The sequence below is a fragment of the Poeciliopsis prolifica genome, unplaced genomic scaffold (assembly GCF_027474105.1).
Source record: "Poeciliopsis prolifica strain line A6 unplaced genomic scaffold, Auburn_PproV2 SCAFFOLD089, whole genome shotgun sequence".
Classification (NCBI taxonomy): Eukaryota; Metazoa; Chordata; class Actinopteri; order Cyprinodontiformes; family Poeciliidae; genus Poeciliopsis; species Poeciliopsis prolifica.
Window position 1 is genome coordinate 1,108,490 of NW_026562464.1, and position 26,573 is coordinate 1,135,062.

Sequence of the window (26,573 nt, forward strand, 5' to 3'; positions counted from 1 at the left end):
TGAGTTGGTCTGCTGGTTTTTCTTTTCACTTTTCTAAAAAATCATTTTCATTTTCTGTGTTGGTGCAGATGCTCCATAGTCCAGGTCATCCTGAATGCCCTGTGGAAGACAACCAGACTACCTGTACGCCAGATATGTTTTACCTTTTATGCTAAAAGGTTTTTCTTAGAACTGGCTTGGAAGCTGCACTCAGTACAGTCACCCTTCCAGGGCCGTTAAGTTACTGATTCTACTCCCTCCTTGGTTCTTGGTTCATATGCTTTTATGTTTCCTATTTACATCACTTTCAGTTATTGAAATAGAAATTGAAATTAATAACATATGTTAGGTTATGAATTATACTACATGCTTACAAAAAAAATTAAGTATTGGTGCTGAGTTATTTCCCCGAGGGAAAATCCTAAAGGGATTTATAAAGTCTAACTGCCTGTCTATCCTGGGCTGGTTTTTCTTTCAGTGCGTTTAACGCTGCATTTTGGGTTGATCTAAAATAGGTCTCGAGCTATTTTCATAGCTCATTTGGTCACATCCTCAAGCCCAGATTTTACCACGGGTTACCGTGGCTGCAGACCGGGACCCCGAAAGATGAAAATAATTTCCACCTGTTGTCTATTCCATTTGCACAACAGCAGGTGATGTTGATTGTCAATCAGTGTTGCTTTCTAAGTGGACAGTTTGATTTCACAGAAGTTTGATTTACTTGGAGTTATATTGTGTTGTTTGAGTGTTCCCTTTATTTTTTTTGAGCAGTGTGTGTGTGTGTATATATATATATATATATATATATATATATATATATATATATATATATATATATGTAAAAACAGTAATCAAGGAGGAGATAAAATCCACAGATATTAAGACTCGAAAACAAGTAACAATGCATGGAGGGTTCCATCCCAAATCCAGCACCCTGAGACTGTACACGAGCCGCAAGGAAGGAGGCAGAGGACTAGTGAGTGTGAGAACCACTGTCCAGGATGAAACATCTAAGATCCATAAATACATCAGGGACAAAGCCTGAACAGACAATGTGCTCAGTGAATGTCTCAGACAACAGGGAACAGAGGTTGAGGTGCCAGAGATACCATCATGGAGGACAAGCCCTACATGGGATGTACCACCAGCAAATAACCCAAGTGGCTGATATCAGTAAATCCTACCAATGGCTGGAAAAAGCTGGACTCAAGGACAGCACAGAGACCCTCATCCTGGCCGCCCAGGAACAGGCCCTAAACACCAGAGCAATAGAGGCCCAGATCTACCACACCAGACAAGACCCAAGGTGTAGGTTGTGCAAGGAGGCCCCTGAGACAGTCCAGCACATCACAGCAGGGTGCAAGATACTGGCAGGGAAAGCGTACATGGAACAACATAACCAAGTGGCAGGCATAGTGTACAGAAACATCTGTGCAGAATATGGACTGGAAACCCCGAGATCAAAGTGGGAAACACCCCCAAAGGTGGAGAACGCCAGAGCTAAGATCCTGTGGGACTTCCAGATCCAGACAGACAGAATGGTAAGGGCGAACCAACCAGACATTGTCGTAGTGGATAAACAACAGAGGAAAGCCGTTGTGGTAGATGTAGCAATACCAAGTGACTGCAACATCAGGAAAAAGGAGAAACTGGAGAAATACCAGGGCCTCAGGGAAGAACTGGAGAGGGCCTGGAAGGTGAAGACCACAGTGGTGCCTGTGGTCATCGGGGCCCTCGGGCAGTAACCCCCAAACTGGAGCAGTGGCTACAACAGATCCCAGGAACAACATCAGACATCTCAGTCCAGAAATGTGCAGCAGTCCTTGGCACAGCCAAGATACTGCAGGACCCTCAAGCTCCCAGGCCTCTGGTAGAGGACCCGAGTTCAGAGGATAAGGACCACCCACGGTGGGTGTGAAGTGAATTTACATATATATACATGTGCATGCAACTGTATAAAGACGATTAAGTAGGGCCCACCCCACACACATTGGCTCAAGCCCAGGGGCCCACATCCTCTTAGGTCCGGCCCTGGTGATCCTTTTGCCAAGTCTAACCAGTTGCTATGGTAACATGTAAACGTTTTACTGAGCCATTTTAAACCTACGCCTTCGAAAGCTTAGTTTTGTAATTTGCAAACCTTGATAAATGAACAAAAATATAGGAACGGCTTTATGTGAAAATGTAGATATTGACGGGTTTCCAGGATTTATTCTCGACGCGGTTTTGTCGTGGATTTGATGCGGTTAGACTTTCTTATTAAACATTTGTTGATCTAAGTTCAGTATTTTTCTACCAAGATATCCTGACGCTGCCAGTTCAAACCACAATGAGCAAACCAGGAGAAACCAGAGAGGAAGGAGAGAACGAGAAGACTCGAGAGAGCCCACAGACAGTTAGAAGTACGACAACGCAGCCACCAGGGGGCGGCAGAGAGGAGAAGAGCGAAGACGGCTCAGATGAGCCCAGTGCGAGTAAGGCAAAAATATATCTTGAGAACTTGGCCAAAAGGAAAGTAAGAGCTGTTATTTTTTACCTTCATAGTCTACCTGAAGACGCAGACATACAGGCTTCTACATAATTGACAAAACATTGCTGTGTTGTAGCAATATTTTGCTGTTCAGCTTGAACACTATCATGCTTAGGGATGGAAGGAGTGTGAGGAAGCGATTAGTAAAGAACTGTATTAAAGTGAACAGGCAAATGTTACGAGAAGCTGAAATAAGGGCAATGGCCTTCTTGCTGATCCTCAGCCACTTTTCTCTTATTTTTTTCTTTGCAAATGTAGATCAGGATGTAAAAGACACTGGAGGTCGAGCTAGGTGATCTATGTGATGATCTGCAACAGAAAACAGGAAATGTTCAAAGCTCCATAGAAAATATTTTTATTTCATCTCAAGCTATCCTAATCATCTTACATTTGGAATTATTCAGATTTATATAAAATTCTGAAAGGTCATCTAAAATGTGTCCATTATAAAGTTAGAAGTACGACAACACAGCAATGTTTTGTCAATTATGTAGAAGCCTGTATGTCTGCGTCTTCAGGTAGACTATGAAGGTCTAAAAATCTACTCATAAACACTGATATTTTAGAAAGCAAAGAGAAGGCTTTCTGTGAAATTTCTTCCTTTGTTGCGTGATCTAGCTGTTCTGGATGCTGTGAAGGATCAAATGCCCGATGATGCTGATGAGCAGGATAAGGAAATGAATGTTAAAAACTCAACAGCTACAGGTAAGCACAGTTTGATCAGGTGCCCTAACCCCCGTCTCTTCCAAACTTAGGGTGAGTTTGGAGGAAAAGTGAAACATCAATTGAGAGCCTCAATTATTTTGAACTGTATTCAAAATTATAAGTTTTAACCCTTTATCTTTGTAATAGCTTTTTATTTCTGCAATGATTTTAAATCTTGGTCATTCAACTTTAAAACAAACATTAAAAAAATTATTATATGAATTTACAAAATATTAGACTGTTCAAAATAGCAGTGAAGGTAATGTTATTCCAGACTCCAACATTTATTGTGCAAAGTGAGAATGCTGGAAGATTTCTGTTTCTTGTGAATCACTGAACTAGAATTTGGTTGTAAAGGCCCTGTTTCTGTGTTGGATGGAGTTGATCAAAGTCTGACACCTGTGATCAGGTGTTCCAGCCTTTATTTCATCTGCATTTCTTGGTTTTCTTAGAAAAGAAAAATTGCATGGTTGTCTCATAAACTATTGGTTCCTATAACCAAGAAGTAAAATTCTTCTTCCATTTGTCTTTGTCTGTTTGTCATAGGAGAAAAATATGGATGCTCATTTTCAAATCATATGCACGTGTTTTAAAACTCTTACAAATGTGTCAAATTAAAAATAGAAATTTAACATAGAAATGTCCCATTTCAGCAGTAAAGAAATGTTGTGACAGACAGAGTCTGTGTTTGCTTCCAGTGAAAGTTTTGCTAGTGCCAGGGGGCCATGTGATGACCATGGCTTTTGCCATCGGGCTCACCATTAAAGAGATAAAGCATCACCTTGCCTCAGAGCTGAAAGTCCCACTTGAGGTGCTGCAGCTCTACCTGAATGGTGAGTCCTTTGCTTTAGCCTCCAACCTCACATCACATCTGTGTTTCGTCATCTTAGACCTGGTTTGTCACATGCAAAACTTTTAAAAACTGATTTACCTTCCAGTGTATGGCAAAAATGGATTGAGTAGATTAAACATATCTATCTATTTATTACATAAATTGAATAAAACTGGAAGACTAATGATATATTTGGGGTGGAAGCTTATTTTATATCAGACTTTATTGATAAAAAATGCTTTTAAAACATTCATCTATTACTCGTGTGCATACAAATTTGAATGGGAATTTGAATAGTTTTGAATTTAAATTAAATTTGAATAATCATTTTTATGATGGATCACAAAGATCTGTTTTAGGACCACTACTTTTCTGCTTTTAATGAATCACCTACAAGTTTTGAAGATGTCCATTGCCAGCTGTATGCATAATTTCTTGTCATATTTGTAACTGCAACAACTCCACATCAAGCTTTGGAGGTTTTCAACTAGCCAGTGCTAGAAACCTCAGAGGGGTTTGAGAAACATGTTGTATCTTTGAACAGAATATGATTAAATCAGTCTCTGCTTTATGAAAATCTAGAACTCTTACTGTTGCTGAGGTAGAAAAAATATGATCCAAGAAAGACCTTCCTTGTAGAAGGGTATGCCAGTTTAAGAGAATAGGTCATGTCCAAAATTCTGTTCCCTTGTGTCGGGTTCACGCACTGCAGCCAGAGAGGAGGATCCGACCATTTTCACGGTGGTTCTGATCGATTTCTCAGTAAAACAACTCATATAATCATGTCAAGGTTGTAACAATCAGTTTAATCTTCTCTTCATCAACAACAAATCTTGTGAATTTGGTCATATTTACTCTTTATTTGCCAAAGTTCTTGGAGGGAACCAAATATTTTAGTTACCTGAGATAATCTGTTCCCCCCCATAACATGGGAACAAATTAATTGGGAACTATTTGTAATTTGCTCCCATTTACAAATTGGGAACAAATGAATGTGCTTTTTTTCTCTCATCATCAAGATAAATCCTGTAGGTTTAGAGACATTTTCCTTTGCCAAAGTTATGGGGGGGAACCAAATATTTTAACTGCCAGAAATAACCCGTTCCCTTGTTCAACACTGTTTGAAGGGGGAACAGGTTATTTCAGTCAGCTAAAATATTTGGTTTCTCCCAGGGAACTTTGGTAAATAAAGAGCAAATGTTTCCAAAATTTTCAATATTTGTTATGTGTGATTGAGCCACCAAAAATTGACTAGAAATTTCTTTTATCCAGCAGTCTGTTATATTTTACATTAGAACGGGATTTTTCAGGAAGCCTACACTATCTTTTCAGAAAGTCAAAATTTCTGTGCCCTGTTGTCAGCCAGCTTCCATCCTCTTATGTAAGCAGGGAAAAATTATAAATTCGCACAAGGTGTTGGAAACCAATGTTTGGTGACTGACTTTTATTTGTCAGGCATACATGACAAAAGCTAGAAAAAAGTGACTCTTCTGGTAATTAAAAGACCACACAAAACAGTGTAAGAAAAACTCCACACAAGACCTCTTTATTTATTTTTAGTTTATTTATTTTACAATAAATAAAGCTGCAGATTAAACTGAAAGTTACAACCTTGACATGATTATATGAGTTGTTTTACTGAGAAATTGATCAGAAGCACCGTTAAAATGGTCGGATCCTCCTCTCGGGCTGCAGTGCGTGTTTCCAACACAGGGGGAACAGATTTTCACAAGAGAACAGGATTTCGCACAAGACAGGAAAACGTGAAAAATCAGCTGTGACTCGGGTTTAGATAAATACAAGCAGCTGGGTCAGATGAGACAAGACTTATACAGATCATTTGCAGATCTCTGCCTCCACACACAGAAAAGTGCCCTGACAATTCATATTGATAATAAGGTTCATCAATGGAGTATTTATTTAGGACAAGGGTGTAACTTTGTGTTGTAAGTTGATGGGGACCAGCGGGTGTAATGAGGGGGCGCTGACAGTTACTGAAAGGCCTTTTCTATTTTAGTGTTAAGAATAATGCCAAAACTTGTTTGTGAATGCCAAACGTCTTATTCAATAAATTAGGATATAGGTCCTGGTCAGGCTAGTGGGCGACTGTGGCTGTCTGGCAGAGGAGTCGTCTTGCAATCGGAAGGTTGTAGGTTCGATTCCAGCTTACTCTTGCCACATGTCGATGTGCCTCTGGGCAAGGCTCTTAACCCAAAATTGCCTACCAGTTTACGTATCGGTGTATGAATGTGTGTGTGTTTGTGAGTGCAAATGGGTGAATGTGACTCTAGTGTAAAGCGCTTTGAGTGATCAAAATGACTGGAAAACCGCTAAATAAGTTCAGTTCATTTTGTCTTATTAATAGTACCTTTTGAAAAATAACCTTTTAGCAGGTATTAAACATACTACAAAATATGTATGTTTTTTAAAATATGTTAAAACATCTAATCAATCTATTGTGAGGTTTAAAGAACCTACAACAAAAGAGAGAGAGAAAAGTGTTTTAGATTTTTTCACTAAACGGAGAATGGGAAAATAGATTCTCCATTTCGGTCTCCTAAACTCGCTCTGAAGCACGCCCTTCCACATTTTGCTTTTATTTCTCTTTGGACGGTCCCTTGTTACATAGGTTAGCAGCCTTTAATTAGGAAAGGGGAAATCAGAAAACCCAGCTGCCAACACGCAGTCATAAATATTTTCTAATAAAGTTTTCTGTCTTTAGTGCATCTGAGTTCTCAAGCGCAGTTCTGGTGTTTCTGAGTCATAAACTTTTACCCTTAGCCTTTTGGTTGGTTTTCTTGCCAGGTCAGCTCTTAGTTTGGCTTGTATTGGCTTCCAATTTGGCATGCTGTGTCACTTCCTGCAGACATCACTAAAATACACACATTCCAGAAACAAATATATAATCTAACTGTCCTTAAATATAATGATTAGTATTTAAATGGGTTATTATTTTAATTTTATTATCTATATAATGTTTTTCACTTGGTAATAGAATTACTAACAGAGGAACTTTTCAGTCATATTCTAATGTATGGAATGAGTCTGTATTTGCTGAGTATATTTGCTTTAATGTAGCAAATATTAAAGATACAAAAACTATTCATCAACTGTTTGGAGCAGTTGATGAGTAGAGTGACCATCGATATTACTGGATTCTATAAAATGTGGCTTAAAGCTGAGATGCTGATGTTTGGATATGTAAAATGTATATTTTTTCTGCATATAAATCTATAAAACAGTTTAGTTTCTGTCAGTTCTGTAAAGATACAAAAGAGAATAAAACGATTTCTCTTTTATATTAACTAATAATTAAATATTACTTAATTGTCACTGTAGGACCCATGGTTTAAAATTTAACAAACCTTGGCTCCTATATGTTTTATGAAATATTTTATCTTATTTGATGATTTATTTGAGTATTGCCACATTCAATTATGCAATTAGTCCAGGGAAAATGTAGGAAAACGGTTATTGTATTATTTTTTCCAGTCTGTCACCCATGGCACTTTGCAATGGCAACCAATAACAACAGCCCTTGGAGCACAGAGCAAAGATTACGGTCAAGTGCATCAGGAATTAACTTAAAACACCACAAAACATTTCCCACACAAAAAAGTAAAAACACCAAAGTGATGCCTGAACTTCGGGCCTTGTGGTTGATTAGCTACTTAAACACCTGCACTCCTGATTGTTGGATCTGAACCCAAAACATTTAATAAAACATTAACTAAAAAATGAGAGAGAAACAGTTGAAGTTTTAAATGCAATAAGATTGAACGGAGAAGCAGCTTAGGGACATCTGCCATCTCCGTCTCCAAGCCAGTTCTAACTTGCTCTCATACAATTGCATATTTATTACATTGAGGCGTTGCTTAGTTAGTAATAATTTTCATAGAAGAAGTGGCAAAGGTGAATACAGCAATAGGATTTCAGTCATAAGTCTCTGCTTAAACAATAGTGTCATCCTGCATCTATGCAGCTGTTGTCTTCAAGCACATCGTCGTAGCTCCTGAAGATCCTGTGTGTGAATCTCTTCAGGTTATAAAAACACAGTTGTTGCTTTTAAATATATTTACAGATTCGAATAGTTACAAGTGTTTGTATCTGCAATTGACATAAAAACCCATCATTATCACTCAGAAAATGTGTGTAGTTCACCTTATTTTGTGTTAATTGAGCCAAAATATTCCAAACTGCACAACAAGGGTACATGTTGATAAAACTTAAGCTAGCATAACTAACCTACTCTCCACTTTCTGATATACATTTTTAATTAAAGCTTTTTACTGGCCTGTGAAGTGATTACCTTGGACCTTGTTATCTTGCCGTCATAGCATTTTCATTTAATATAAAAACTTTGCGTCCCTATTTCAGATTCTTTCCTTGATTGTGTAATTTTCCAGAACACTGATATTTCTGACTCAATGCAAAGTGACAGCGCAGCCACCTGTTGTCCCCTTCTCTCTCTACTCACTCAGTCACTACTTCCTCTTCTGAGAGGGGAGATGTGCTACAAGGTCTCCGTCTAATGGGTGAATTGAGTTTCCTAAATCTGCTGGGATTTACCCTATCCAGATCTGAAGTAAACTCTGTTTAAGCTGACATCAAGAAAGGATTTGCCTGGTTGCTGACGACCTACATCCAGATGTCCCACCCTTCTTTCCCCTGTGAATTAGCCAGACTGAGCAGCCTGCAGCCAACTAGTTTCACAGAGCACAACTGTTAATGGTCGCTCCTTCTCTTTTTTTACAACTTGCACTTGTTACTGAATCAGGTTGGTTTTAGTGACTCTGGCGAGTTCCAAGGATGTTGTTTTAAATTTGGGCTAAAGCAACCTATAAAACATTTTCTACTTTTTCTTCCCCAGAATCAAACATCACAGCTATTTTACTACCATCAAAGAACTTTGAGGTGACTCATTAATTGAATGTCCACAACATCTTTTAGATTTTCTTTACACTAAATATTTTATTAGTAAAGCATTTTTGCAAGGGTCAGTGCAGCTTAATTCAGTAGTGGAAATAATCAAATAAGTCAAATCAATCATGTAGCCTATCTTTCCCTAACACTGATCTTAAGAACTAAAAAGGAAACCTTTGAGAGAGACGAACGAAGTATGATGTTTCGAACCCCAGAACTGGCCTGATGATGAAAAGGTCCTGCAGCGGGAGGAGAAGGTTGATCGACGAAGGCAGGAATCTCTGTTGGTCTGATCAGCTTTTGTCTTTGCATCGATGGTGAGGTCACACAGGACTTTGGTGCTAGCAGGAAGAGTATTGACTTAGAGCAGCAGGTCTCAGGGAGACGTCCTCATGTGTGTAGCGATCCTGAGCTCCTTGTCTTGCAGCACTGAAGTCCCCTTCATCTTGTCTCACTGAGATAGATAGGATTGAGATGTAGACGAACATCTCCTGGAAGGAAGGCACCAGTTCTTATTCTTTGCCTTCGTTTTTGGGGTCTGATCCCAGCTGACATTTTATAGGGTTTATCCATACTTTTGGTGTGTTTGCATTGGCTAACACTGGCTGACATTGGCTTACTGCTTGGATAGATGATCTCAGATCCATCTTTGTCTTGGAGACATTTTATCCTGATGTCTGTGCTAATGTCTCAGGGTTGCTCAACGGTCCTCCTACAACCATTGCCTGTACAACCTTTTCTTTGAAGAGTTTATGTTGTTCAACAATCTGTTTCCAAGTAAGGCATTGGTAATCTCTGTCCTCCTGTTAGTTCTCCTTTTTCCTCTAGCCTTTCACCTACTATCTACCTCCAACACATTAATGATCTTTAATTGTAGTTACATGTTTTACACCATTTCAAGTTCAATGCCAAAATCACACCCTTTTTAGTTTCTTTGATTTAGCATGCTTTTATAATATTGTGATAACCATAACTTATTAGTTACTCTTATTATAATCTTAATGTGTTATTACAGATGTTTTCTGAAAATAAATCAAGAATAATCTATTGTTGTAATTATTTGATACCAAAGTTACAGTTACTTGTTTTATTTGCAAGTTTTCCCACAAGTGTAATGCAATTCTAAGAATTCTTGCATGTAAACCTATATTAATATAAGTATGTCCACAACAGTCCTTCAGGATGTTACACCTATGATTTAGGATACCATGTATTGTGTGGGTTATAAGTGATACATCTATCTTGTTTGATGTCCTTGTAAGTTATATAACTACGATCTGAATGTTAGAACTAGAGCTGCACCAATTGCAGTTTTCTGGTCAATCACAGATTACTAATCATTCACTCCATAATATTTTGGTGCCACTCTCTCAGTTTCATCTGCCATAGTACAGAGAATGGCAACAGAAAATTGCTTGTCCCAATGAACGTCTGGCGGATCTTGACACGCGACAAGAGCAAAATGTCATGTGGCTGACTTCAAAGTCAACTTGATATGCGCAAAATACGTTCGGTGTGAACACAGAATTAGACCTTTGCTGAGATAGATAGGATCAGGGGATAAGACTGGTTTTCTCCCAATATCAAGGCAAACAACATAGATCAGGGGTCTGAAACTCCAGCCCTATCGGGCAACTTTTAGACTATTCAGGTGTGGTGCACTATTCAGGTACTGCACCACACCTGAATAGAATAATTATGTCATTACCAAGGCTCTGGAGAACTGATCTATACAAGGAGGAGGTAATTAAGCCAATTAATTTCAGTGTTTTGTACCTGTGGGACAAAAAAACTGCAGGACAGAACTGGAGTTTGACACCTGTGATATAGATAAACCAGCCAGCCGATAAATTGAGGTACCCCTAGATAGAACAGCCTTTCCAGCCAGGGACTGGTTATTGCCAGACCTGCCTTGATGTACATAATAAATGTAAAGAGAAGAATCAGCTGTCTTGTGTCTGCTTAATCGGAGAATAGAACACATGATTTTTGAAACGTTAACACAGTGGTGACTGATGATGAAGAAAATTCAGAAAGTAGATCAGTTCAGATATCTGGGTGTGTTTTGGGCTTCCAATTTAAATCTAAATCTCATAAATACTGTTGAAACTAATTTTAACTATATTTTTGTGTAATCAGATCACATTTGTTTTTACTTGTCAAATTCAATCTCTGTGCTTCGACTTTGCCTTACGTTTTTGTTAACCAAACTAACCTGTCAGTTTTAAAACTGGAATGTTCTTCAAGGAAGCTCTGAACGTTTTCTGATCAAAAGCCAATGTGAAGGCAACATTCTGAATTTAACACCTTTCATGGTGTTATTTTAATGAAGCTGACTTTTGAATATTTTACCAGCCCAGTCCCTTAAATAAATGATGTTAATGCCACATTCCCTATGGAGCAGAGAGGTAATGCTTCAGTCAGATAGAGATAATCTCTTATCTGTCTCTGACAGATATCTGACAGGCAACTACACAAATTAACTATTGTTAACCATAAAACAGTTAAGATTCATTTAGACTTGATTACTGAGGTTTGGACAGCTCACACTGGTCAGCATTTTATGTATTATTTTCTGTTTAACCTCATATTATAATTTCCAGAGTGTTTTGGTTTCAGAAAAGACAAAACCTCAGATCACTGTTTTTCAGGTAGAGTGGTAGAGGAGAAGCAGAGCCTAATGGAACTTGGCATCCGACCTCACAGCTCCACCCAGATGGAGATGAGCTCCTCTGACCCAACTTCTTACCCGCTCCGCCTTCCCCTCCCCCCAGAACATGACACCATGCCCGATGTCATTACTGTGCAGGTCCAAAAAGGTATGGACCCAAATGTAATCAGTAATAACTTAACCCTAACGTTGATAAGAATTAATCAAAGTTTATATTGAAAACTTAAATAAAACTGTTTTGTTTTATTCCCAGCATTCAGTAGAACAGAGTGGTGTCTGTAACTGCTTCTACTTTCATTTCCCTCAACAAAACCATGTGTGGGGTTAGGGTTTTATCATATAGGAAGGAAGAGCTACCATCTTGAAAAAAGTAATGCTGCCACTACCAGGTTTTAGGTGTGTTTGTTGAAATGAAATGTTGCTACTTTGGAACTGTTGCCCAGAAGTTCAAGACCAAAGCTCATCTTCTACATAGTTAAAACTTAAACTTTCTGAACTTGGAAATGTTCAGATCGCTTTGGTGAGTCCAGTTAGAACTCCAAAGAAATGCAGAGTCGCACTCCGGTGGGTTTAACTTACACTTACTGTTTATTTCTTAATCTGATGTAACTGTGGTTCTAGAAAGATAAATAATTATACATCTTCAGTGTCTGAATAATTCCTAAATAAATGACCTAAATAATATCACAATTACTAAATAAAATCCATGTTGTGTGGTTCTTATTAAAGCATGCTATCAATTAAGGGTGAAAACTGACATATTCGGCTAAATAAACAATTTGTTAGGCAGTCTTTTTCACATGGCCCATTAACAGCATTACATCATCTCACCCTTCCTCAACTCTACCACAGAAAGCTGAATGTTCCCAGCAGCACCAGCTATCACACCCTAATCCAGTCTGATTTACTCAGCTCATAATTGTTTGACCTCGAGGTGGTATTCATGTTCTTTGCTTAGAGCTTTGAACATTTGATCTTGAGTATGTTTTTGTCTCGGTTTCCAGATGAAGGAGTGTTTAAGGAGGTGGTAGTGGAGATAGAGCGTTCCCACCAGAAGAAGCCCTTCCTTGGGGGCTACAGGCACAGATTGACTGGGGCGGAGTACCACAACGCCACTGTCCAGACCCTTCCTAAAAAGAGACCTGACAGAGGTGTGCTGGTCCACAGTCTGGGCACACAGGTAAACACCCAGCTCTCCAAAACTTAAAAATGTCACACATTAGAAAATATTTTAAATAGCTTCTAATTCATATCATGATAGCTCCGGATTGGTTTAAATCTGATTTAAACCAATAAGAAATCAAGCGTACGTTTTGTATCTGTCTCGATGCCCATAGGTCCCCCTCCGCTCGATTGTTGTACTGAGGTTCTAGGCCCTCTTCTTTTTCTTGTTGGGCCTCCTTCCTCTTGGCTCTATTTATAGAAAGTATGGGGATTGCTTTTCATTGTTCTGCAGATGACCTTGCTTTTTCTGTGGCAGCGCCCAAGCTATGGCATGATTTTCCTTTGGGCATAAGACAGGCCTCTTCACTCACTATTTTTAAGTCTCTTCTTAAGACCCTTTTTTTTTCTTTGGCTTTTGGCACAATCTGAGATGATTCACTATGTTTTATTGTGTCTGTATATTAATATGTATTATATTTGATCTTTTCTAAGTTATGTTATGATTGTGTATAGCACTTTGGTCTTGTTGGTGTATAAAGTGCTTCATAAATAAAGTTGATATGGTATGATAAAAATGTGGAACCACAAAACCATGAGTAGGAGGTTAGCTTTAGAGAAGTGTTTTCAACTGTAACTCCAGACTGTCTCTTTTTCAAAATGATTCACTCTCTTCCACTCTCTGGACTGGTCACCTCATATCAAGATTTTCTTCAGCCTCATTAGTACACCTACACTGTCAGATGAACTAACATTTCAAACTTACAGTCAAAAGTCAGAAATTCTCTTTTTTATTGTGATATATACAACAAATACAAATGTTAGAAATGTGTGTGCAAAAAAGACAATAATGGAGAACAGAAAAAGATAAATGCTAGAAGAGTCCAGTGTGGTACTTGCAATGTTGTTGATATTATAAATGAAAAGGACAGAGTAAAAATTACTGATGAAATAATATAATATTACTACTACAGAAAAAAAAAATCCAACTAATAATAATGCCAGCAGTGACATGTGTTGTAATAATGGCATAACAATGTGTTGATCTAAACCCAAACATTTCCTAAAACATTAAATAAAGGACGAAATCGAAACGGTTTTACATACAATAGAATTGAATGGAGAACCAGCCTATCTCCATCTCTAGGCCAGTTCTAACGTGCTCTCATACGATTGCATATTTATTACATTGAGGGTTTGCATAGTTACAAATCATGTGCATAGAAGGAGTGGCAAACAGTGAACACAGCTATCAGATTTCAGTCACAAGTCTCTACTCAAACAATGGTGCCATCCTTTATTTATGCAGCTATTGTCTTCAAGCGTAGTTCTCAAGATTTGTCTTTGCTTCTAATGAAGTTATAAAAACACAGTTGTTTGTTGTCTCTCTGGGCAATAAAGCTTCCACTCTTGAGTCAAAACCAGAGTTTCTCGGGACTTCTAGACTTTGATCCATTCCCCTGCTGGGTGTCAACGGTTGGCCCCAGAGTGGCATCTGTTGTCCATTTGTCTTTGATGTCCTGCTATCAGGGCAGCGACGGCTGGAGGCTTTCTGTTTCTCATTTCGGCCCGCTTCCTGCTGCTCAAAAAGGAAACACATATCCTGGGGGCAAATAAAAGTCTTCCAGCCATTTAAAATGTAAGATATATGAGTATATATGAAAATAAGATATTAAAAATCTAACACAATGTTATCTATAATAAATAGAGGCTGTCTGCCCCTGAGATCAGATGGTGCCTCCCTGTGAACCCAGACCACAACTAACCAAAGGTTTCCGAAGTCCATGTTAGCCAAAGAATGATAGGTCCACCTTGTGTGCTGTGTTTTAAACCTTTTGATATTCTTTGCATTCCTAGTCTTGTGTAATGCAGTTAAAAGAAAGATATGGCAAAATGTGATGTGATTCCAGATTTGACCATGCTTACACTATTATTCCGCCTCTTTTTTAAATTGTTTTTATTCATTTATTTTTTTTGTGTTTATCTTAAGTGATGTTCATGTTCATGATGTCATTGGAAAAAAAATAAAACTAGAAAAAAACTCAACAAAATATCATTAGTTAGCTAACAGTAATCCCAATGGAGCACAGTGGAGAGAGGTCAGAAATTCTCTAAAAGAAAGCCATGTGCGTCTTAACAGGGTTGTGGTTACCTCTGTTTGAACAATGAGCCAATCTGCTCATAAACTCTGCCACTCCCTCCGCCCTCCTTTTTTGTATTGTTGTTCTATGAAGTCTTGATTTGAAGATGAAATGGTTGCTTTACATCTCATCTCTGAGAAATAAAAGCAAAAGAAACTGCTATCAAAATATGAATTATTTACTAATTATATGAAGAATTTTGTGCTTGAAACAGCTTATTGGTTCTCTACACTGCAGCAAAGTATCTTGATTGTGAGTTTATTTCTTATGTAATCAGATGGAGTGACATGGTAACTGAGTTGGCTGCATTATGATGGATTCATAATCTACATATTCTTCATTCATTTATTCAGCTGCTGTTACAGACCAACTCAGGAAACAGACTTTGGACAGAATGCCTATAATACAACTTTACATTGAGCTGAAACTATCTTTTCTCCTGTTCATGATGTTCATGTGATGGTTAAAATCAGGCAATGTTTATGAGAAAACAGGGGCACTTGTGAGTAATGGAGCAATAAGTAACATTTCTTTAGAGTTCCTGCCAATTTAAAATGTATTTTGCACTAACTTGACATTTGGGCCAATTTTTACCACAGGGTGAGTGATTACTGATGAAATGGAACAATGTAGACTTTATTTAAGTGTACTAGGACAGGATGGAACCAAGTTTTAGGATGCATGCTTCCAACAAGGACAAGAAAGTGAAAGAACCAGCCATAAGCCTGAAAGTAGCCATCTGATGGCTGATGATGACCATTTGTCTCTCCGCACAGAACTACAAGCTACTATTGCCAGACAATAGATATTCACATGGAAAGACAGATGGATAGTTTCCTAATTTAATCTTCATCACAAACTGCATCAATATGGAGGACCAAAACTGACATAATAAAAAATAAAAGCAGAAAAATATATGCTGTTCTCTTTTGTCCTTACACATGTTGTCGAAAAGAAATGTATGTACTTAGTTTTTCCTTTCCTTTTACATCTGCTGTCATCAAAATATATACATATTTTTTCTTTTCGTACACATGTATTTTTGTCAAGAAATGTATATATATTTTCTTTTTCATTTTCCTTAAACATGTGGTTTTATCAAGAAAAGCATATATTTTGTTTAGTCTTTTCTTTATACAAGTGTCTCTTTTATTAACTTTTTCTTGTGTATTACAAGTGTTGTCATCAAGAAAGGTTAAATGCAAATGAAGGGCAGTGTCGTCAGGCTTCTGTTGATTGGTCGGTCAGCATCACACTGGACATGGCTAGAAAAGGGATAGCTCGCAGTTTATCAGGGTCTATGTATTTTCAGGCAGTTTTTTTGTTTGAAATGAAAAATTGAAAAAACAAAAATAGACTTGTTTTTTCGTTTTTTGTTTATTACACCAAAATCAGAAATCGGATATCAGCTCAGCTCATTATCCGATTTCCCACTTAGTGCACAAAACGAAAATGCAAAAAACAGATAACGAGTGGGACCATGTATTTTGAGGCAGTTAGTTTTTTCAAACAAAAAATAAACTGCCTCAAAATACACCGACCTATGTATTTGTTAGAGCTTCCAGCTCATCAGCTTTATTAGAAATTAGTGTTATAACTCCTGACTTTATTATTTTCTTGTGTATTATTTTATTGTGTATCAAGTGTTCTTTTCCAGAACACTTGATACAAACAGAATTAGCTCATCCATCCACCCAGAAGCCTGTTAATCAGACATTTATTGAGTCCAGGTTTGTGGCAGAAGGAAACACGTGAAACATGCAGGGCAGACCTACCTGAAGACCAGGACTGAGTATTTTAAAATATTTCACATTGCAGATTTTCAAATGAAGGCATCCACAAGTGAACACATGCATTATTCAAGAAACCAAAGAGTTTGAAATGACTGATCTCTTGAATAATGCACATGTTGCTATTAAGAGGAACCCAAAATGTTATGTTTGTTCATTTCTATGTTGTACTACATATTTCTATCCACTGTTTAGTTGCCCTGTTGGAGCCTTCAATGTAATATGATCCAAAACCTTCGATTGTTACTTAATTTTACTTTGCCAACTTTGTTCTATTAAAATTATGTTGAGTTTAAGTTATTTTAAGCCTCAAACAAACAATCCATTTTGGTGTCTGTGGGATATGTGAACATGAGATTTGATTAAATTAGAACTACAAAGATTAGAAGGAACACAGTTTTATTTAGCTTCATTAGAACTTGATCAGATGATCACACATATTTAATTACTTCAAATCAGTAATATACAGATTGTTCTTGCATGTCAATAAAACAGATTTTATTTTAAATGAATGTGCCATCAGTGCTTTAGGCACATATTTTTCATGCTGAAAAGTGAAGATCTCTGGGCATCCTGGAGTTGTGAACCCACTGGGAGTCTGAAGCCAGATAGAAACAGAATGGAGGCCACAGGATGGTCTTCTGTGCCATCCTGTGAGACAACATCTGAAAACATACACAATATGAACATTAATTAATGTGCAATGTGTACATAACGTAACAAAAAAAAAAAAAAAACAATACTGTGGCTGAAATCAGCCACAGTATTGCTTTGTTGTCATTAACTGTAACCAAACAAGTCATAATTATTATAAATAAAAATTTTAAACATCCCTCTGTGTAATTAATCTGTAATTGGTTTGTGAGCCGAGTTACTGAAACACATCAACTTTTCATTACTATTACAACTGATTAAATGAGTGTATTTGTAAAACAAATGTAAGCGTTAGCTTACCATCCAGCATCCAGAGGATTCCCGGAGCTTCAATCAGAAGCCAACTTCAGCAGCCACTTCGTCCAAACTATGAAAACCCCAATGGTAAACCTCTGAGTCCATGAGAGCCGCAAACTGAAACACGTTCTGCAGGGAAGTTCCACAAGAAAAATAATAAAGTCAGGAGCTATAACACTGTTTTCTAATAAAGTTTCTGACACAAAAAACAATATACATTTATGCTTTTATTTTTTATTATGTCAGTTTTGGTCCTCCGTACAGCCATTTTATTATGTTTTACATAACATGTTGAAAGTATTTGTTCTTTACCTTTGATTCTTTGTATTTCTCAATTTATTCCGTACTGCAAAGTTATAAAGATCATTTGTACATGTTATTTTTATTTACATTTTTGCATTTCCATAAATATGTAGATAGAGTGTTTTCATTTTTTAATGAAAAAAGTGGTATTATAATATAGCCTACATTGCACAGAGCAGGGCTCTCTAAGCCCAGGCCTCTAGAGCTACTTCCCTCCAACATTTAGATGTGTCTCTTTGCAAACACACCTGAATCAAAGTAATGGCGCATTATCAGCGTCTGTAGAACTGAATGAGTGGCTGGTAACGGAATGTGATTCAGGGGCTTTGGAGCTGGATGAGACTGACTGGACCCAATCGTCTTTCTTAGAGAGTAAGAGTTTTACACTGAAATTCATTTGTGTTTTGTTTTCTCCTTAACAGACAGCTGAGCTGAAGTCTAAGCTGCAGCAATGTTCTGTGGACATGTCCACTCAGATGACTGGCATCGGCTGCTATGTGTCCTGTGTCAATGACAAGTTGGTAACTCCTGGGAAATATGTGACTGCTGATGAGTATCATGGCAGGAGGCTAAAGGCTGTGAGTGAAAACTAATTTTCTTGTTGAGGGACATGAAAACATTTTCTTAGAAGAAGTTACCATGCAGAGATCTACAGCTCCAGTGGCAGAACCACTCTGTAGGACTGCTGTGACTGCAGGTCTGGGAGAGTGGCAACAAGCCCTAAATAGTCCAGCTGTAATGGAGAAAGCAAACACCCCTACTATTGTTGACTTAAGTGAAAAACTGCATATTGCTCTGACACATTCCCACCCCAAAGCATGACAGTGGTAGCATTGTGCTGTGTGAATGTATGTATATTCTTTGCTTCCCAGGTTATCTGCCTGCAGTCCTACATTCGACGATGGTTAGCCCAGGAGGAAGTGGAGCAGCTGAGGAGAGAGCGAGCTCGCCGCCTCGCCTGGTTCGACCTTCAGGAAAGAAAGTGCAAAGAGGAGAAAGAAGCGCAGCTGAGAGAGCGCCGCAGGCGATGGATGAACCCACAGAACAAAGAGGATTTCAATTTGCTCTACCACGCCCTACAGAGTAGGCCTGAGATCCTGGGCTGAGGGTGTAGAAAACATCTGTAAGGTGTCTGGATATGTATAATCTCTCTTCATGCCTGAGCTTTTTGCTTTTCAGAGTGGAGGAATGAGGAGGAGGAGCAGATAAACTGCAGCCTACGCGGCGCAGAAAGGAAAGCGGCTCTGTGTGCGCTGCTGGAGCAGGAAATGGAGTTTATCGCTGCCATTGGCCGCCATCAAATCAATGTAGAAGCTATCAACCAAGACAAACTTATCAGGAACTTCCTGAATAAGGTTAGAGCTCACTTTTCTGCTCAAAGGCTCACTGAAAACCTGGTACTTTAAAACATCTTTAAGGTCAAGATTGACATTGTTAGACACACCAGCTAAAGCACAGGTGTCAAACTCCAGTCCTGGAGGGTCACTGCTCTGCGACGTTTTGATGTGCCTCTGCTGCACCTCCTGAATAGAATAATTAGGTCATTAGCAAGGCTCTGGAGAACTGATCTACACAAGGAGGAGGTAATTAAGACATTTCATTCCAGTGTTTTGTACCTATGGCACATCTAAAAACTGCAGGAGAGTGGCCCTTGAGGATTGGAGTTTAACACTACTGAGCTAAAAACTAAGATTCACCTATTCACACTTATAAACACACACATTTAACACCAATAAGAATATTGATAGGTTACCTTCAGGCTGAGTACCTTGCCCAGTGGCACATCAACATATGACAGAAGGAAACTAGATTAATGGAAACTAGTTAACTTTAATGAACTTTAAACTATTCAGATCTATTTGTGCAGCTTCAGGGCTGCACAAAATTTGGAATCCAAACTTTCCACACAAATCAGTTTACTTGGTGACTATAACTAACCTGCTTCAGCCTTGTTGCCGACCTGAAAATCAAAATATTTAAAGGTCTGTTTTGGATATTATGTTAACAAGCATAATATCAGGCTTAGCAAGGTAAATGAGGTTGATATTCCTCTCTCTTCCTCTGTCTGGATTGTGATGAACATATTGAATGAGAAAAAGAAATTTGAGAAAGTGTAAGAAAATGTGTGTTTCGCTTTCTCTGGTTGTAGTTCAGTGCTTCTTTGTGGAGGTTAAGTAGTGAATCTTTAATCCCCCACAGTCTCAATCCAAATGTGTGACAGAAGCAAAACACTTAAAACATGCAGGGCAGGAGGACATGAGGACCAGAATTGAGAAACACCGATTTAAACAAACTTGAGTCCTTAAGAGCAGATTCATAAGAATTCCATAATTGTTAAGCTTATTAACTCCTTCACACCCTGGTCCACTGGAATGGACATGCTATTTTTCTGAGATTAAACCAATAAAAAAACTTAAGAAATTTGTTATTTGCATGATGGATCTTACAGATTGGTTTCTTATTAAACAAAAACAATAAAGTTTAGACTCTTAAGTTGATCCTAGTAAGTTTGAGGCATGAGAGAAAACAAGCATGTGTATGAAACAAGAGACGGGGAGGAGTGAGCATTTGTTTTCCACCAAAAATATAAATGTATGTTTATAGCAGCCTAAAAAATTGCTAAGTATTTCCAGTAAATATTTGAAGGTATTTTGATTTTTTTCTATCATGAAATTGTAGGATTTTTAAAAAGTTTAATGTCCGTCCCAGTGAACATCAGGAGTTTGTATATGTTGTACAACGCCTAATTATTCAGTGTCACTATGCAACGAAAGAAGCATTTATGAGCATATCGTAGCCATTTTGTGGTTTTCAATGATTTATGTTGTTTTATATTTTCAATGATGGAGTATAAACTCCCAGATTTTCTTGAACTGACTGTACATCAAAAGATATCTGCTCTTGAGGGCTTGTATATAGGAAATAAGCCATGTGAGAATAGGAATTAGATGGTAAATTGAAAAGTAAAGCAGTCCTAGTTTTTCAAAGTGTCTCATCCAGAGGTGTACAGTGAATCAAAGCGTGGTGTTGTCCTGCTAGATGAAACTGTCAGTCTGTGCCACACAAAAATCTGGGAGAAAAGTCAGTGTCCACCAGATGCAAGAGACCATAATACACAGAAAAAAATGCACTTCTACTGTAACACATGTAAAATCCAGCTGTCCTTTGTGCTACACTGAAATGATTCAAGGGTGTTCATCAAAAATGAGAGATTACATGAAATTACCCAGCAAGCTGATGGTTCATCAGTGTGTAATCTGCTTATATTACTGCAAATAGCATGCCTCAGTGCTTCATGAAGCTTCATCTCACTTCATAAGAAACCAGCTTACAACAAACCACATAGACACAAAACCTTCAGTTAAATCCCTTAGTTCAACACAATTACTGATAAATACAGACCATCCAGAGTATTTCACTTTTTCCACAATTTGTTTTATTCCAGCCTCTCAAAATATTTTCTGAAAATTCTACACCCAAATACCCCATAATGACAATGTCAAGTATGTTTTTTTAGTACTTTGCAGAAAACCCAGAAATCGCATTTACATTAGGATAAACTGCCTTTCCTCAAAGACAGAAAGCTTACAAATCAGAATAATCGAAAATGTGTGTTTGGTATAAATACAGATATAATTTCATCAAAGTGTTAAGGCACCACTGTTGCAGTTTGTTGTGCATAATAAGAATAATTTCCTGCACATGACTTGCATAAAATCTTTAGAAAGCATAATAATCTCATAGAATCACCTTTTCTCAAATATATCAGGTATTAGGCATGATAGAAGAAAAAAAAGATGATTTACAGTTAGTTACCTTTTAAATCCTTCATTTTCACATGTAAATAATTCTCTTATGGTCTATTTAAACCTTGCAGGGGTCCAGTCCTCAAGGGCCGCTGTCCTGCAGTTTTTAAATGTGCCACAGGTACAAAACGCTGGAATGAAATGGTTTAATTACCTCCTTCTTGTTCTCCAGAGCCTTTTTTCTATTTGTAATGAAGAAGCAAAACAAAAGAAATCCACATTGTCTTAATAAAGTATGTGTGTATAGAATTTTCTGCGACAGACTGGCGACCTGTCCAGGGTGACTCCGCCTCTCGCCCGGAACACAGCTGGAGATAGACACCAGCACCTCCCAACCCATTAGGGAGAAGGGTGATTAGAAAATGGATGGATGGATATTGTAATGATAGCAAACTAAGCCAGAACCCAAAACGCAGCCAACACAGGAGTAAGTTAAATCAGAAGTTTTAATGACAAAAATAATATTATAGACGGGACTGAACGGGGTGGGGCGAAGTAGGATGAAAGGACAACAGAAAGTCTTTGGGGCTCAGGGAACAAACAGACCACAGGGGCAAAGTCCACAAACCAGAGACGGAGTAGAGAGACGATCCAGGGTCATGCACAGGAGAGCCACAGGCACAGAAAATCCAGAAAACAGCAAGCAGGAGGCAGGGTCGGCGACAGGCAGGGTTCTTCAACAGGAGATCAGAAAACTTTAAGCGGCCGAAGGACAAGGCAGAATCTAAGGTCAAAAACAGGCAGGATCAGTAAACCAGAAAACTCCTTGAGACATGAAACAATGGCTTGAAAGCTGTGACAAGGGCAACAGACGATCTCGCACTGAGCTGGTGAAAATCAGCTGTATAAATAGGGAGCAGCACAGTGCAGGTGAGAGTGATGAGCAATCAGCGCAGAAGGAGGAGCAGAAAGGCTGAAGTCATGACAGATGTGTAGAATTTTGAGGAAAGATTACTTGAACACATTTTGGAATAAGGCTGTAAAGGAGCAAATAAAAAAAAAGTGTTGTGAATATTTTCTGTATGGACTGAAATAAACACATCCTACTCCTCAGATGCCATCTGACTGTAGAATCTCTTCTTGTTAGTATGATGACCTGGACTTTCCTGTCAGACCAATCCCGTCCCCATGCTCAGCTCCTTTCCTCAGGACAATAAGTGACAATACAAAGGAATGGCATCATTTAAGGAGGAATCGCCAGTGGAATAAGAACAATTGCCAAGAAGCATTAGTACAACAAAGCCATGATAACATTTTCTCCCTTTTTGTGGCAAGTTTCAGGTTTAGTACACCAGATTTCAGAAATGAGGAATGAGTAGACATGCAATAAAAAAGCAAGTGGAACTTTCAACATTGTGGCAGTGAAAAGTTGAAGGTATATACTGGATACCTTTGCCATCAGCAGAAATCCTAACAGGTTGGTGTACCCTGTCCAGGCAGCTGCTGCCCATCAGTGGCGATCAGCCACAGGTCGTCTGTTTGAGATGGACTCTGTGCCTGACATCAGAGCCAGGGCGCTGAAGGAGATCTATGATGACATAAGCAAGTTCCCTGTGGACCAGCAGGAGAGATGGAGCTTCCTAGAGAAGCTGAGAAACACTGTTATGGTAATATTCTTGAGATCACTGAAGATGTCTGCTGCCTGTGCTTCACAAAGATGCTGACACCACTGAGTTTGCTTATTGGACAGGAGCACGAGTGTCAGCTGGTGTGGGACATCATTGATCTGATTGACAGGGAGATGGACTTGATGGGTCGCGATGTTAAGGAGCATAATCTGGAGGGCCTGAGGAAGAGGATCTGCACTCTTTTCCTTCAGTACATCAGAACACCGGCGTTTAACCCCAAAGTGATCAAACTGCTAAAGGTAAACCATATGATGTTAATGGCGCTCTTTATGTAAAACCAGAGGATTTATTGTGATGGTATGTATGTTCAGTCAAAGCTGTCTGTCTTCAATATCTCTAGATCAGTGTTTTATTGTGTCTGAGACCTTTCAGCCTGTTGTCAAGTGATTTCTTGCTAATATTATATATATAAAATATAAAATTCCCTTCTCACCCACCGCGGGTGGTTCTTATCTTCTGAGCTCGGGTCCTCTACCAGACGCCTGGGAGCTTGAGGGTCAAGCTCCCAGGCCTCTGGGAGTCCAGCTGTGTCCAGCTGTGTTCTGGACTGAGATGTCTGATGTTGTTCATGGGATCTGTTGTAGCCATTGATCCAGTTTGGGGGTGACTGCCCCGAGGGCCCCGGGGCAGTCACCCCCAAACTGTATATATATATATATATATATATATATATATATATATATATATATATATATATATAGGAGGACAAGCCCCTACATGGGATGTACCACCAGCAAATAACCCAAGTGGCTGATATCAGTAAATCCTACCAATGGCTGGAAAAAGCTGGACTCAAGGACAGCACAGAGGCCCTCATCCTCTGTGCTGAGGAACAGGTCCTAAAGACCAGAGCAATAGAGGCCCAGATCTACCACACCAGACAAGACCCAAGGTGTAGGTTGTGCAAGGAGGCCCCTGAGACAGTCCAGCACATCACAGCAGGGTGCAAGATACTGGCAGGGAAAGCGTACATGGAACAACATAACCAAGTGGCAAACATAGTGTACAGAAACATCTGTGCAGAATATGGACTGGAAACCCCGAGATCAAAGTGGAAACACCCCCAAAGGTGGTGGAGAACACCAGAGCTAAGATCCTGTGGGACTTCCAGATCCAGACAGACAGAATGGTAATGGCGAACCAACCAGACATTGTCGTAGTGGATAAACAACAGAGGAAAGCCGTTGTGGTAGATGTAGCAATACCAAGTGACTGCAACATCAGAAAAAAGGAGAAACTGGAGAAATACCAGGGCCTCAGGGAAGAACTGGAGAGGCCTGGAAGGTGAAGACCACAGTGGTGCCTGTGGTCATCGGGGCCCTCGGGGCAGTAACCCCCATCTGGATCAATGGCTACAACAGATCCCAGGAACAACATCAGACATCTCAGTCCAGAAATGTGCAGCAGTCCTTGGCACAGCCAAGATACTGCAGGACCCTCAAGCTCCCAGGCCTCTGGTAGAGGACCCGAGTTCAGAGGATAAGAACCACCCGAGGTGGGTGAGAAGGGAATTTTTTATATATATATGTGTGTGTCCTCTGTATTTACTCCACTCTTGATACTGAAAGGAATGGCATTCTTTATATTGATATTGAAAAGGCTTTGAAAGCAAAGGAAAATAGATTTGTATTTAACTTTATCAAGCTGGGTGTTTATTATCATTATACCCATGCAGAAGTAGAAATTTGGCACCACTGGATGGAATCATTGAAAAGGGAAACAAATGATTAAAAACAGCAAAGTTTATATGCAGAATAAATCTGTTCTTAATACATGAACTACATTGACAGCTATCTGAAGTAACATAATCAAAATGTCCTTGGACATGTTGGCTTTAGAGATGTGTGTGAACTGGATCTCAGCGTAACATAGAGTCTGTTCCAGGTTCACAAGAAACCATCTGAGCTGCAGCACGATATGTTCTTCTGCCATGGGTGCCAGCGGTACCTTTGGTCTGCCGACTTTGGTTCAAGTACCACTGGCTGCCGGAGTCGTCGCTGCCGAAACTGTACCAGCCTAGACAACGTTGCAAGATCTCGAGATGACAACTCTGTCTACCAAAGCATTCTGAGGAGGTTGAGAACTGATGAGCTCCGCCTCAATCCGGAAACTTCCATCCCCTTCTTGCTGCAGGTAAATGCTACTCTCTCTGCATGTGAGCAACCAATGGCTCGCTCTCGTTTATGTGAAGCCCTGTCAATCTCAGTGACATATGTCAAGATTTCCCTAAGAGAATACATACACTTCATGTTTTACGGGTGTCTGCAGATGTGGATTTATCTGAAGACATTTAAAAGGCAGAAGAAACATAATTTTCTGATTGGTTTAGTTGAAAAAGGAGTGCATGTTTACAGATAGCATACATTATTTTCTGAGGTTTTCTTTTCATAAATTTGAAAGAAAATCTTTTTACAAGTAATCAAAACAACCAAAAGAGATTTTTCTAAACATACAAATACCGAAATTCAGTCTTGAAATTTCAGGGAAAACACCAAAATAAATCTAAATTACACCTCAAATAGACCAACATGCCAACATGCTGACCTTTGCCTCTGTCCAGGTGGACGACATTCGCTACCTAATAGAAAAGGTTTGGGCTTCCTGCTCAGCTCTGAATGGCAGCAGAGACATTTACAACCTGGCGTTTGCTCGCTGGGACATCCAGGAGGACTGGAGCCCCTGGAACTGCATACTGTTGTCCAAAGAGGAGACTTCAGCTCACACACAAGTGGAACACATCCAGAAGGTTTGTTCAAGTCTGACTGTCTGACTGTCTGACTGTGACTGAGGTTTCAGCAAAGTGCAAACAAAGGTTTTGCTCAATGTATTTTTCCTGGGCTGACCACATACAGTTGTCTGACTGAATCTTTCTAATCTGTTTCCAGGCATATGAAACTACATTTATCCAGTGGATTGAACAGAAACACTCAATGGCACGACAACACTTCAGCAAGAACCCAGTTATAGCAAAGAACCTTGGCCTTTAGCCAGGTGCTGCCCCACACAACCAGTTTCTCTTCTTAGCCTGTTGGTGAGAATCTTCACCAACAGGCTAAGGACATTGACCCCAGGACATTGACAAACCCTGTGTCCTCTCACTGCTTCTTTCAGACATGTTTGCTTTATGGGTGAAATAAACAAAACACTTCATGA

The 26,573-nt window shown here is 39.0% G+C and overlaps 1 protein-coding gene and 1 long non-coding RNA gene across 3 annotated transcripts; one reads left to right on the plus strand and one right to left on the minus strand.

The window, feature by feature from the left end:
- Positions 1 to 2,043: 2,043 nt before the first annotated feature.
- Positions 2,044 to 26,573, plus strand: iqub (IQ motif and ubiquitin domain containing). 2 transcript variants are annotated; one of them, XM_055022654.1, is made up of 13 exons: positions 2,044 to 2,453; positions 3,128 to 3,214; positions 3,913 to 4,047; positions 11,621 to 11,788; positions 12,645 to 12,820; positions 18,409 to 18,564; positions 18,859 to 19,069; positions 19,166 to 19,341; positions 23,229 to 23,399; positions 23,483 to 23,659; positions 25,305 to 25,553; positions 25,981 to 26,166; positions 26,306 to 26,573. In XM_055022654.1, exons 1-13 carry the CDS (start codon positions 2,309 to 2,311, stop codon positions 26,405 to 26,407), a joined length of 2,139 nt encoding a protein of 712 aa, XP_054878629.1. In that variant the 5' UTR covers positions 2,044 to 2,308; the 3' UTR covers positions 26,408 to 26,573. The 2 variants fall into 2 exon arrangements, with proteins under 2 accessions (XP_054878629.1, XP_054878630.1); XM_055022655.1 differs by lacking the exon at positions 3,913 to 4,047.
- Positions 17,221 to 18,844, minus strand: LOC129353365 (uncharacterized). The gene is made up of 3 exons (XR_008605008.1): positions 18,625 to 18,844; positions 17,687 to 17,812; positions 17,221 to 17,397 (listed from the first exon to the last, which is right to left on the minus strand). It is a non-coding gene; the product is annotated as an uncharacterized LOC129353365 (long non-coding RNA).